This window comes from Carica papaya, chromosome 5 (genome assembly GCF_054855325.1).
Source record: "Carica papaya isolate Zhongbai chromosome 5, ASM5485532v1, whole genome shotgun sequence".
In the NCBI taxonomy this organism is placed as follows: Eukaryota; Viridiplantae; Streptophyta; class Magnoliopsida; order Brassicales; family Caricaceae; genus Carica; species Carica papaya.
In genome coordinates, this window is record NC_142313.1 from 44,633,557 (window position 1) to 44,648,295 (window position 14,739).

At 35.0% G+C, this 14,739-nt stretch overlaps 1 protein-coding gene across 7 annotated transcripts; it reads left to right on the top strand.

The window, feature by feature from the left end:
• Positions 1-2,211: 2,211 nt before the first annotated feature.
• Positions 2,212-13,774, top strand: FRS3 (FAR1-related sequence 3). 7 transcript variants are annotated; one of them, XM_088219240.1, is made up of 6 exons: positions 2,212-2,302; positions 3,235-5,586; positions 5,710-5,799; positions 5,992-6,141; positions 8,094-8,210; positions 13,520-13,774. In XM_088219240.1, the coding sequence occupies exons 2-6, from the start codon at positions 3,343-3,345 to the stop codon at positions 13,562-13,564; spliced, it is 2,646 nt and encodes an 881-aa protein (XP_088075366.1). In that variant the 5' UTR covers positions 2,212-2,302; positions 3,235-3,342; the 3' UTR covers positions 13,565-13,774. The 7 variants fall into 7 exon arrangements, with proteins under 7 accessions (XP_088075366.1, XP_088075371.1, XP_088075365.1 ...); XM_088219245.1 differs by having other exon boundaries at positions 3,251-5,586; XM_088219239.1 differs by lacking the exon at positions 2,212-2,302 and adding an exon at positions 2,309-2,508.
• Positions 13,775-14,739: the final 965 nt, after the last annotated feature.

Genomic DNA, 14,739 nt, shown 5'->3' on the forward strand with positions numbered 1-14,739 from the left:
TGATGAGCCCGAGATTACGATCTCTGTTTTTGAAAAAAATAAGAAAGCAATGAACGTGAGATATATTAGTTATCCCTATCAAAATTACGTAGCATTAGTTGAATTTCGTTGTAAATTTATTTAGTAAAAGTCTTATTAGTAGTCGAGATATTTTATCACGTGGTTTATGATGACACGTGGATTATGGCAAGTAAATAAGTATAGGGTAGAACAAATTATTCTATTTGCAAAATAATTATTGAAGCCGCATATTTCTACCATGCTATCTCCGACGTTCAAAATTTGTGAATTATTCTTAACGACCAACCTATTTGAATACTTATCTCGTAGCTAAATTGTTACTCTCGTTTGAAAATAAATACGTCCTCATGGCACTCTTTCTTTTAGCATTGCAAAAATAATAGTATTTGTACAGTTTGTTATGGGTAGTATTTGGAGCTTAATTATACGGTAGACATTTTTTTGCTAGATAAATTATCAAATATTGTTCGTATTATGTCTATATTTAATACAATGGATGTCGCCACGTTATGTCGTGGCAAAACTATACAAGACGCGTCTCATCATTTTGCATGCGCTGATATCATTTAAAAGTTTAGTAAAAATTATTTTATGTCTCAATTTATGTAGTGATTCTACTCATCCCTATATATCATAGCTCCTTATTCTAACGTTTTTTTATATGCTTTGACAATGATGATCATCATTCAGCACATGCAGCGTGAACCCTACGATTGTAGGGCCCGTATTTAATATTGATATTTCAATTTTAACGAAAGTTGATTATATTTTTATTTTTATTTCATTTTATTTTTACTTTATATAATTAGTAGCGAGAGTGTCACGGTCATTTTATTCGTAATCTTATAGGTTTATAATTATTATTCCAAAATGACTCGGCTTAATTTTGTAGTTAGTTATAGTTAATAAAGTCTTTTATAATATTATTATTCGTTTCGTGTTTAGTTCTTATTTTTACGATTATTTTATTAATTTATTTAAGTAAGTTGTGTTAGTTCATCCAAAGTGCACTCGATATTCACGTATAACCTATAGCTTTGCTACGGAGTCTTTCTGTAATTTGCAAAACCTATTAAATTTATTGATAGATGTTTTATTAGTGGACTACGACCACACGATATTTCTCTTCGTACCAAGAAGGTTTTCCTTATACTAAAATGTCGATTGTTTATTTACTTAACGGATTGGTTATCATTTTATTACATAAATATATGTAAAAAAAAAAATCGTATTATTATTAGTGTTATTGCAGTTTATTTATTATGATAAATTATTAAATAAATCCACGTATCATTTCTCAAACCTCGATAATATGGCGATTTATATATAGTTCGATATTTAAAAAATATCTACCTTTTTACGAGATTATTTTTAAAGAATGTCATCATATTCGTTAATATAAGTAATATTTTTAAATTAAACTTCAATATCACTCTTAATTTATTTATTTACATACATGATTACAGTATTACGTAATATTTTAAAAGAATAAGTATAATGGTAGCCATGCAAACTAATATTTCCGTATTTAGTTAGGTAATTATAAAATTATAGATCGATGTTTGCTTATGACTTAGGGTTTCAACGTCAGTTATTGAAAGTGATACATTTATGTTAATTAATTTATAGTAAATTTTGACTTATCATAATAGAAAGCTCGGTATGATATAAATAATGTTCAATATTCTTTCCAAATTCTATAAATTTTTTTTCTTTTACGACTATACATATTATAACTTATATAATTATTTTACCATTATTATTAAAAATATAAAATAATTTTCGTATCTCGATTGAATAAACACTACATAAATAAAATATTTTATTTAAGTTAATATTTTACATCGTATTTAAATTTAATAATTTTTTAAAAATAATGTTAACTTAGCGCCAATATCTCGATCTTTTGGATGTAATTAGGTTTTTAAAAATATTCATATAAATGAGTTATAAAATTTTATAATAATTTTAATTGGAGTGAGAATTTATTTTTAATATCTTAATATTTAATTATTTTACATTTTTTTGTTGTTTTAAAATTATTATTCATCACAACTAATACTCTGATAATATAAAAATTAATTACCATCTTTAAAATTAAAAATAAAATAAAAGGAGAAATATATTATATATTAATAAAATATATATATTTGAATATATATATATATATATATAGTTTATATACTGTTACGAGCACAAAGCTTGTGAGCTGAGACTCGGAACATAATTGGGCCGAGAACCGAAGAGAATTTCATACCAGCGACTGTCAAGTTTTTTGGGGGTAAGTTTCAGAGGGAGGTGCACGTAAAATTTTGAAATGTTTAAACAGCCATAGTTAGGGTTTTTCATTTTCAGAAAATGAAAAATCAAATTTATCCCCAAATCAAATGATCAAAAGCACTTTCACTATGTCTCTTATTTTTCTGTTCTAATTCCCCTAGTTTTTCACCTCCTACTCTCGCTTCAATCCCAACTTTACGTTTCCAGGTTCTCTCTCCCTCGTCTTCTCTCTATCTCTCTTTTTCTTCATATTATGTGCATATACATGTATCCATATGCATGTATCGAATCGTGAATTGCTTCTCTCTAACGCTTACTACTAGGTTTTGTTTTGTTGAAGTTTAAACGCACAACTTTTTGGGTATTAGTTTTGGTTCTCCCATTCTTTTCTGGTTATGCTGTCTGGAGATTTTAAGCTTTATCTTGGTTTTGGAGGTCTTTTTGTTTGTTGCTCTATGCGTTATTCAACAAGTATGGTTGCTTTTTGGTGTTTATGTCTATGTTTAGGTTTATATGATTTCATTATGATATTTCACAGCTTTAATAATTGTTTGGAGAGCTTTGTTGCATTTAATATGAGTTTTGATTTGATTGAGTATATCAAATTTGTATTAATTTGCCTTTTACCATTTCCTTTTATTATCCGGAATAATGAATTGATATATGTTCTACTATAAGAAGGTGAATTAGAATAGTAAAACAGTAAAACTAGGTCATGTTTGGGCAAGCAATGGAAAATACCATATGCGTATTCTTTCTTGCTTTTTTCTTTCTGTAGATTGTTATTTTTTCCCATTGAGATATTTTGCTAATAACTTGAATTTTGGATATATCTATGATATATAAAGTATTTTTTTTAGGTTTTAGTTTCTATATGCGTTTTGATCGAGTTTTTTATTTCTTTTATTTGCCTTCTGTTAAAACTGTCTTCAGTTTCCGTTGGATGTAGCTTCAGTATGAGTGGAAGATGCAAAACTATTGATATGTAGATGTCGGACAAAGTAGAAAGCTCAGCAGTATAGTGTTGTACAGTGGATTGATATGGATGTTCATTTGTTTGATGTGGAATCGGAACTGAGATATCGTGGGATGGCAGATGATGGAGCTGCTGAACTCAATGAAGGTGGAGAAACAAATAATGCTGATAACTCATTGACTCGGGAGGAGGATGGGATTGCTGAACCGCATGTCGGTATGGAATTTGATTCTGAAGATGCTGCTAAGACTTTTTATGATGAATATGCTAGACGTGTAGGTTTTAGCTCCAAAGTCGGGCAGAGTAGCCATTCTAAAACTAATGGCACAGTTATTACTCGAGAATTTATATGTAGCAGAGAAGGTTTGAAAAGAAGGTCGAATGATAGTTGTGATGCTATGCTTAGAATAGAGTTGAAAGGTCAGGAGAAGTGGGCTGTCACAAAGTTTGTAAAGGAGCACAGTCATTCTATGGTAAGTTCTAACAAGGTGCATTATCTTCGGCCTCGCAGGCATTTTGCTGGTGCTGCAAAGACCCTTGCTGAGACTTATCAAGGAATGGGGATCATACCTAGTGGGGTGATGTATGTCTCCATGGATGGAAACCGTGCGTCTACTGATGCAAATAATCGCGGAGTTAGGAACACTGCTGTAGAATCAAATCGCCCGCTTAAGAGCATGGGAACCATGAATTACTCTATTAGATCTGCCGCTAGAAAGAGGCCGCTAGGGAGGGATGCTCAGAATCTGCTGGACTATTTTAAGAAAATGCAGGCTGAGAACCCTGGCTTCTTTTATGCTATACAGCTTGATGAAGATAATCGCATGGCTAATGTATTTTGGGCAGATGCAAGGTCTAGGGCAGCTTACTCTCATTTTGGCGATGCAGTCTCACTGGACACAATGTACAGAATGAGCCAGTATAGGGTGCCATTTGCTCCATTTACAGGGGTGAACCATCATGGTCAGACAATTTTGTTTGCTTGTGCATTGCTACTTGATGAATCTGAGGCTTCTTTTATTTGGCTGTTCAAGACATTTCTCACTGCAATGAATGATCAACAACCTGTCTCCTTGATAACTGATCAAGATAGAGCCATACAGACAGCAGTTGCTCAGGTGTTCCCAGAAGTCCGCCACTGTATTAATAGATGGCATGTGTTAAGAGAGGGCCAGGAAAAGTTGGCTCATGTGTGTCTTGTACACCCCAATTTTCAGTCAGAACTGTACAATTGCATCAACTTAACTGAAACCGTAGAGGAATTTGAATTATCTTGGAGTTCTATTGTTGAAAAATATAATCTGAGAGGACATGATTGGCTCAATTCCTTATATAATGCCCGTGCTCAATGGGTCCCGGTGTACTTTCGGGATTCATTTTTCGCTGCAATATCTCCAAGTCAAGGATTTGGTGGCTCCTTTTTTGATGGATATGTGAATCAACAAACTACAATACCAATGTTCTTTAGACAGTATGAGAGAGCTATTGAGAATTGGTTCGAAAAGGAAACTGAAGCAGATTTTGACACAATTTGCACTACACCGGTCTTGAGAACACCATCACCTATGGAGAAACAGGCAGCAAATCTCTACACTAGGAAAGTATTTGCAAAATTTCAGGAAGAACTTGTTGAAACTTTTGTGTACACTGCAAATAGAATTGAAGGTGACGGTGCTGTCAGTACATTCAGAGTTGCAAAATTTGAAGATGACAACAAGGCATACATTGTTACGTTCAATTATCCTGAAATGAGGGCAAATTGTAGCTGCCAAATGTTTGAGTACTCAGGTATTCTGTGTAGACATGTTTTGACAGTCTTCACTGTTACAAATGTGCTTACGCTGCCATCTCATTACATATTGAAACGATGGACAAGAAATGCCAAGACTAGTGTTGGAATGGATGAGCGCAGTGGTGATTTAAACGGTCAAGAGTCTCAAACATTGCGATTTAACAATCTATGCCGAGAAGCAATCAAATATGCAGAGGAAGGGGCCATAGCTATCGAGACTTACAATGTAGCATTAGGTGCTCTTAGAGAAGGTGGTAAGAAGCTTGCTGTTGTGAAGAAAAATGTTGCCAAGGTGGCCCCTCCTAACCCTCAGGTTGCTGGTATTGGATATGATGACCGGAAGACCTCTACATCAGCTTCAGACACAACCCCTTTGTTGTGGCCACGGCAAGATGAAATGACGCGAAGATTCAATCTCAATGATGCTGGTGCCCCAGCTCAATCTGTTGCTGATTTGAATCTGCCACGCATGGCACCTGTGTCCCTTCACCGTGACGATGGCCTGCCCGATAACATGGTATGAAAGAGAATTGTTTGTTTGTTTGTTTGTTTTTTTTTTTTTTTTTTTTTTTTTTGTTTTTGTTTATAACAATGTGTTTATCTTTTGAATTCAGTTCTTATATTTGGCCCTTCAATACAGGTGGTTCTTCCTTGTCTGAAGTCAATGACTTGGGTGATGGAGAACAAAAATTCGACATCAGGAAATAGAGTTGCCATAATTAATTTGAAGGTATGGATACGCGAATCGAAATGAATATACGGACTAAAATGCTAATTGAGGCCATCTTATCAATCTGATACTAACTTTGTTATAGATTTCTTTTTGGACCAAAATGGAAGGTTTGGATAACTGCCTGCTTTTTTCATTCCTTTTTGTTTGCTACACGTGTCATATATGATTTGATTTTAATGATATTGACAGTTGCAAGATTATAGCAAGACTCCATCGGCAGAATTGGAGGTTAAGTTTCAGCTCTCTAGGGTCACACTGGAACCCATGTTAAGGTCTATGGCTTATATTAGTGAGCAACTTTCTACCCCAGCCAACAGGGTCGCTGTTATCAATTTGAAGGTATATGAATTTAAAATTTTAGGCATATGTATTGCAAGTTTATCATCTTGAAAGTATCTTATGGTCAAAACTCTTTCATGGTTTGCATCACTTTGCAAGATTTTGACTAGTTTCCATCCAAGAAGATGACTATAATATTGTGCCCTTGTGTATTGCTCTCCCAACATTACACTGCCATTGACTATCTAAGAAAGAGTGAATTCGAGATTGCTGGTCTGGCTTGTAAGCCCAGTTATATTTTTGAAAGAAAATGAAAAGGGGTTCATTCACAAGGATCCAAGTGGTGTTATTAAAATACAAAAGTATTTAGTATAAAGATGGCAAAGTCTACCAAGATCCTCTCCGTCATGGTGAGGATGACAATTGAACAAAATACACGAGGTTTTTCTATAATGCCCAATTCTATCACAGGGACAAAAATACTGGGAAAGCACTTCTGTTTCTCTCTTTTCAAACAACCCACAAATAGACAGGGAATGGGAGATACTAACTTCTTCTTTTACCTCATTTACGCCTAGCTATATTCTCCGTTTAGGAATGGACTCAGGCCTTCTAGCATAAGAAACAGGCAATTAGAGGTCTGAACTTCATACTATTGCATGTTCTATGTGAGACAAAGATTTAACAGGGAACATATTGTTACTACTGCAGATCCCTGTAAAGAGTAGAGACAGTTGCTATATTCATTTCATTATGGAAGAACAAAAATTAAATTCTCGTTTAATCAAGATTTAGTTTGTAGAAGAATAAGGCTTTCCTTGAAATTCCATATGGGATGTATTGTTGCATTCGGTCATTGTATATTCACAGACAAATATTTGGGTTTATCTTTCCCATATTTTGCATGCTGGAATATCATATTTGGTTGAAAGGAAAAACAACAAAAGGGGAGGATGTGGAGTGTAAGTATGGATGCAAGTTTTTCCAAAACATCCTTGTACTTAAATCTAGCGAAGGGGAGATCTACCGTGGCTTATATGTTTCTTACCAGATTACCTTCCACCTTTCTGACCAGCAGTTAGGAAATAGACTTATCTTTAGCTCCCTTTCAAGTTCAAGTAACCTTATAACCGGACATCTAAGAGTTTATAGGATGACTTTGCAATGTTTTAGTATAAATTTTCAGCACATTTTCTTGAGGTCTTGATCATCCCACGATCTATAACGCGTGCCTTCCTCAACTTGTGCCTCTTCATGTCACTTCCTTTGGTAGATAAGTTAACTTTACATCCCCGCAAAGATTTCTAGTTCATAGCTGAACTGGCTTATTCATCAGTTTAGAGCCGGACCGGACCAAGGACAGTGATTGGAGGTCTGAACCAAAGACCGGACTTTGCATTTTGCTCCAGACCTTAAAATGCCGATCCAGTGCAGTTCAGAAAATGCCATTCCGGTCTGCATCCAAAAGTGTTTTGTGTTTTCAAAATTTGAGTCTTTTAATATTTTAATTTTTTCAATCTTTTCTAAATTGATGTATTTTTGTAATCTGGTCTATTTCGGTCCGGTCCAGACTGGAAACTGGATCAAAACAGACCGTTTTTAATTTTTTCAATCTTTTCTAAATTGATGTATTTTTGTAATCTGGTCTATTTCGGTCCGGTCCAGACTGGAAACTGGATCAAAACAGACCGGATATTTTGGTCCTCTAATTCATGGACTGAGGACCAAAATATGAGCACCCCTACTTAGGACTTGGAAATAGCTAAAGTTGAGATAAGATTTAACAAAGGAGTCAGAAACTCCTACAGAAGCTTGGCAGTATAGATTTTCTCATGATTGTCTGGTTCACTCCAAGCCCTTCTAACGCGTGGCCGTACTGCCACGCACATACAAACTAAGATTATGATTGTGTTTCAGTCTTTGAACCTGAGATTGTTCTATTGCCTTGCAGGGTTCCCTTATTGAATTTGTTACTTTATGGATGGACTAATTTCTATCTATCATTTTTTCAGCTTCAAGATACAGAAACAACTTCAGGAGAGTCAGAGGTTAAATTTCAGGTGTCCAGGGACACATTAGGTGCCATGTTGAGATCAATGGCCTACATACGCGAGCAGCTTTCTAATGCAGTAAGGATTCAATCCCTTTTCAACTTTTTGTTTTTTTTTTACCCCCTTTGGCAAATTGTTACTAAACTTTACTTTGAGGAAGATGACAAGCACTATTAATTTGTCAGAAAAATGCACAATGTTTTTTCCAAATTCTACTGTCAGGTTTCTCTAGTGATGAACTTGTCAACAGAAATAGAGGTGCATGATGGTTTGAAATAAGGAAACATGTTTTTGCTATGTTTATATCTGATACAATTTCTAAGGCATTTTTTTGCTGAAGTATGATATAAATATTTACATGTCAAATCTTCCAGATAATTGATGCTATTGTTCTTCTTCTATGTCTATTGCAATACTTCTCATATTAAATGTATATCCAAATGGAAATAGGAGATTATGTATCATGATGTATGTGGTCTGAGTTCTTTTTTTAACAGGAAAAAATAATCAGATCACAAGTACCGAGGGGGTGCAACCCATGTGGTCTATGAGTTATTGTTTCCTCTTAGAAAGTATTTTTTGAAATGAAAAGTATGGTGTGATTTGTATTATAGAGGCACCAACTGGGTGTCAATCCATGTACAAAAAGTTTTATTTGAGGTAGTATTATGAATGTTGGACCACCATGCTCAATGGTTGAGGGGGACAAGCAGCAGGGAATTTGAAATTGTTCAAGTTTCTACTTTTAGCTCATTGTACAGAATAAATTGATGAGATAACAAGTGGGAAAAAGGGGAAGTTTACCAGCAAATTGTGTAGGTAGGATAATTAGTTTATAACTGTTTATTGGCATGGTGGGTAGAGAGCTCTGCAGATAATAAAAGATAGGTGTTCAATATACAAGCTGAGCCTTCATATGACTTATTGGTTATGAATTTTAGGTAGGTGATTCTAATTTGTGTGCTTTCATATCTTTTTAGGTTACATTTAGTTCAAATGTTAATGCTTTGAAATCGGAATTGGAACACTGTATAAATGCGATAAAAATTCAAAGGAAAATTATATGTTTTTTCTTTTGGATAAAAGAACTTATTAAGACCAAGAGAAGAGAATACAAGATAAGAGAAGGAGACATCCTGCCAAAGAAGAGAACTACAAACACAAGAAACCCATCAATAATAAAGAAGGAGAACAACCAACAAAAAAATCTAATTGTCATGAATATGATATCCTAATTGCATTGAAGATTGGAGATGCTAAGGTCCTGATAGCAGCCATGTTCTTTAGTTCACAAGGACACCAAAAAATCACCATACCCCACAACTTGAAGTATTGAGTATTTCTGTTAGTAAAGATTCTAGAGTTGCGAGCAAGCTAAATACACTATAGGGCAAAGGAGCACCCTGCCATAAAGGTTTAGTAACCTTCCTGAACCCACGCCTATTCATATGAATAGCAGTCCAAACTAAGAGTTTCACCTTTGAAGGAACAGAAGTATTCCAGAAACCCTTGGCTATCTGTATCTGGCGGGCAACGGCAAATGAATTATTGGAAGAGACATGCACAGAGGGGTTGTTAAGGTATTCAAAGCTGGAGGATTCCAAGTTCCAGAGTCAAAAAAACAACATCAGGTTGTGAGGATGGTATTATAGGGGCCAAAAGGTCCAATAAGGATAGCACGTAGTCTCCCTATCAAAAAGGTTTTGGGAGAAGTGAAAACTCCATGGCATCCTTTCTTCAGTGTGGATCGAAAATTGAGAGACTGGAACTTGATGTCTGGAGGAAAAACTGTATAACCCAGGAAATTGTGTAGCTTATGGTTGGTTGCACAACTAACAATGAGAGACGTACCTTCCTGCAAAGACATTCCAAACATCGCTCTCACTCCGATGGATGTTTCTGATCACCCTATGCCACAAAGAGTCCCATTCTCTTTAATATCCAGAGCCATTTAGCCAATAGTGATAAGTTTTTTAATCTAAGATTCTCAATTCGCAACCCTTTTGAGTTCTAGATTTATAATATATTTCCCAATTGATTATATGATCCTTATAATCCTTTCCCACCCTCGACCAAGAAAACTTATTAGAATGGTAACTTATTAGAATAAGAATGAAATTAGAAATAATACAGTTTCTAATTTCATTATTATACATAATGCAGATAAAGTCGATTTAGTATTATAAAATCCTTTTTGCTACCTTGCTCGGTATCCTAAACAGAGACAAGTAGTAAAATGGGATGCTGGAAAGGCATGCCTGGATCAAAATGACCCTGCCACCCAAGGTGAAGAGACCTCCCTTCCAACAAAGCAAAATTATATGTTAATTTCATGTTAATTCATAGTGCAATTTTCAAGTTCGGTGGATTTCTGATTCCTACCTTGACAAGTTACTCTAGAATTTAACATGAGATTGGAGTTGGTTTGGTGTTATACTCAGTAACATGAAAGAAAAGGCTGAAGAAGGACCCACAAACAGCAAACAGAAGAAAAGCAAACAGATAAATAGTTGAAGTGATCTCTTTGCTGTCTTTTGTTAGGTTAGATGCCTTTTATTTTAGGATGCCTGTTTTCTAGATATTTGATAAATAGGCCAATTAACAAAGCCTGAAACCAATGGTTATTATATCCTTGATATTAGGAAGAACTCAGTCCACTTTTTCCTGTTTATTTATACTCCACTTTTAGCCTAAAATCAGATCATATCCAATATTTTAAGAATCTGTCCATTCTTTATTTGTATTCAGATTTCGCCAATAAAAGGAAGAGAATAATTATTAAAAACAAGTTTAGCGTGCTTTAGCTTTGTAGATTAGTGGATTCTCTTTAACGAGCTCCAAGCCCTAGTTCTCCATAACTCATTCATGATGATATCTGAAGTCACCCTGACAACTTGGTAAAAGAGCAACTCCTTGTGTGAGAGAGAATTTAGTACCTTCAACAATGACTTCAGGCTTTCCTTGAACTTTATCATGAGGACTGTGTTAACATGGAAGAGTGGCTGAGTCAGCTTGCTATGCAAGTGAAGGGCCCGTTTAGAGAGCTTTCGAATAGTAGACCAGCAAACAATACAATGCTACAAAGAGAGTATAAACGGCTCTGGTAAGAAACTCAACAGTGTGGTAGAATCGAATGAGTTACGGAAGTGTCCACACTATTAGTCCTTATAAAGTGATCAGTCTTTCATTCTATAGAACAAGCAAACATCTCAACTTCTAGAAGAGTTGAAGGGCTGCAATGCACATATCAACTGTGATGCTGTCTGCAAGTATGTTCTTACCGCTGCTCGTGATAAAATTATTAAGACATCAGACATTCAGATAGATATTGTGTTGCAACAGTTGGGCGGTGTGGTAAATTATAGACATCGGGCATTCAGACATCGGACTATTTTTTGGATCATTTGGAAAGAGAGAAATTATAGAGCTTTTGAGGGTATAGAAGTTGATAGATACAAACTTTAGATAGGTGGTTTAAATATTTTGGGTTTTGTATATTGGGGCATGACATTCCCGGTGATGAAGATTTTGGGGATGTTATTGATACCCTTACATCTCTGTAAATTCCTATGTATACGAGTGGTACCTTCTTTGGTGCCATTCTAATTTATGTTAACTTTTCTTTCAAAAAAAAAAAGGTTGGGCAGTGTGGCGTAGCATCAACCAAAATTCAAACTTCGATGTCGGGAGAGTGAGAGATTGGGTCACTGGAGTGGAGAGTGTCCGAGCTTGGTGTAGAGATCAGTGATGGCTGGCAGTGGCTACTGATAGTTGTCTAGTGGTGGTGCTGGCTAGAGAATCAGTGGTAATGGAAATCAAGGGCAGGGGCAGGGGCAGGAGCAGGAGGAATGGAAGAAGCTGAAGAAGTCAAAGACTAAGGTCTGGCTTGGCTGTCTGGGTTTTTGGAGCTGTGGGCTGGCCTGGGGAGGGCAGATGTGGGCTGAGGTCTTGGGGGTGCTGAGCTGGGGGAAGTTAAATATGTGTTGGGCTAGGTAGTAGGGGCTTTTTTTGAAAAAAAAAAAAATTCCATTCTTTTTTATATGGATTGAAAACTAACCAGATTGGACCAAAGACTGGATCAAACTGTGGTTTGGTACAATCCTATCTGGATTGTTCAATCTAGTCCAAGCTAAACCGGGTTTTGAACACTCCCATGCAGCCCGAGGACAACCACCAGATATCATATTCTGTCACCTGGGATTTTTTTTTTAATATTTTGGGAAGTGGCTTACTCAAGATTGAATCCGTTTCTCATATTTGGTACTTGAGGACAAGCACTTGTAGGTGATAACATGAAAGAAAAGGCTGAAGAGAGACCCACAAACAGGAAGCCAAGAATGGCGAAATTGCAAAGTGAGTTGCACTAAGCTCTTGTCCTGTCTTTGGTTAGATCTAGATGTCTTTAATTTTGAAAATTTTATTTTTTAGTTATTTAAATAAATAGACTAATTAAGGAAAGCCTAAAATCATGGTGATTATATCCTAGATATTAGGAAGTAGTCAGTCCACTCTTCCTACATATTTGTGCTCAGATTTTAACCTAAAATCATGGTGTTCTTATCCTAGAGTTTAGAAAGAAGTCTGATCACTTGTCCTATCTATTTGTATTCAAATTTCAAAATAAAAGAATAATTTCTTTTAAAAGAATTAGGTTCCTTTAGCTCTGGAGATCTGTAGGTTCTCTCTAACAAGGCCCAAAACCTAGTTCTAGGTATCTCATTCCATGACAAGATCTGAAGTCTGGACCATAACTTTTCATAATCAAAATAAAGTTATCATTACATTTTTATCAAGTAATTGATATCTATTTCTCACAAAAAAAAAGTATTTGTGATCTCATAATAGAATGAGAATTGGTTTGAAGCAAACTAGACTAGCATATGAACTTTAATGATCCATTTCTCGATATTCTGTGCACGGGTGGTAGTTGGTACCCCTTGCCTTATTGTATACATGTTCTTCTAGGAAAAAAGACCCATCCCTTTGTTCCTTTATACTAAAAATAGGAACGGGAATGTAACTAATAATTGTCGGGACTCTAGTTTTGTTTAGAATTGATCCTTGAAAAGGGATAGGAGAGAAGAATCTCAGTGGTTTGGGGGTGGGGAGGGTGGGGATTGACTTCCTACTGCTTAGGGTTTATTTATACACCAACCGAACCTTTTATGTAAATTTTAATGGCAATTTTATTGTAACGGTGTTTGCCATACATGGCTGTAAACGTGGAGTTTCCAATTTCAAGTGTTTGTTGTTCTATTCTCTATAATGGGAATTTATATAATCTATGAAATTTAGTGTTCTTGAGATTCAGATTTTTGTACGATTGTGTGTTTGTTTTTCGTCCAAAATCTTCTTCTCTCATATCTGGGGAAATCGCTGTTTGGCAGGTTGAACCTCAAGCAGAACCTCCTCCAAAAAAACATCGGAAGTAGCTCGAGTTTCGGACTAACTTGTCCCTCAGTAGTGGCAGACCTTGTTTACCAACATTTTTAATTGGCAATCTCACTGAGTTGAGGATGCTTCTTTTTCTTCTTTGTTTTTTTTTTGGTCTCATCCCTTTCTCATGTAAGCTTTCTTCTGTGTAACATATGTGTACATGTACAAAATTCCAAAATATCAAATAGTTCCATTTGATGATTTAATGTTGGTCAAGGGGACCTCTGAATCATACCTTTTTTGTCAGAGAAGGCTCCTTGGGTCTGATCTACTGACCTTGACTTGATTTGGCAGAATATTTCATTGCATGAACCAGCCTAGAAATTTGTAAATTCTGGTTAAATAATAACTGTCCAAAAAAAATTCAATTAAACTTTTATGTCTATAATGAATTTCTGATAGCTATAAGGTGAATATATATATATATATATATATATATATATATTTTTGACCATCGTAGTTGGAACAGGTTGATACCACCATTTCATGAAGTTCAATCTCGATTCAACCATTATATGACTTCTGGTCCGACCCAGACTTGTATCATGAGTTAATGTTGTATATTTCATATCTTATTTTAGTGAATGTTTGCATATATAATTGTTTGTCATAATTAAATTTTTACTGACTAATTTTTTTACAAAATATGTAACAAAAATCATATAGAACTTATGCGATTACTGAATTAATAAAAATTACGTAATTGGTGGTTTATTAAATTTTATTTTAAACGAGTCAAGAAACCAAAGAAAAAATAGTTACCATGTTCTGAATAAATACCCAAACTAGAGATATATCTATAATACTTTATTATCTTTGCATATTTTTAATAACTAAATAGTTTAGATACTTCAATGGCAGAGATAAGAAAAAAATGGAACTAGTAATTTTACTCACCATCCAAAATAGGGCAGTTTATGCGTAAAGATTACAGAAGAAACAAAAAAATCTATATCTTCACGTACCAACTAGATCTCGTAACAAGAAAAAATCGTATGTATTTGTTATATGATTCAGAGAAATTATGCAAAGATATGTGTATGACCCAAAATACGTACACGAAGAACATGATTGACTTGGGAGAGCTTCGGTGATGGCTAGCCATGTCACAGGTCCTCAGTTGAGTCTGCCTGTAATTGTTACTCTCAAAATGTTCACAGCAAAATAACCA

Bases quoted from the DNA above. Each gene is read 5' to 3' on its own strand.
- FRS3 (XM_088219240.1), top strand. From the start codon at position 3,343: ATGGATGTTCATTTGTTTGATGTGGAATCGGAACTGAGATATCGTGGG. The intron at 5,587-5,709 runs GTATGAAAGAGA...CCTTCAATACAG, and splicing joins ATGGCCTGCCCGATAACATG to GTGGTTCTTCCTTGTCTGAA. The intron at 5,800-5,991 runs GTATGGATACGC...TGATATTGACAG, and splicing joins TTGCCATAATTAATTTGAAG to TTGCAAGATTATAGCAAGAC.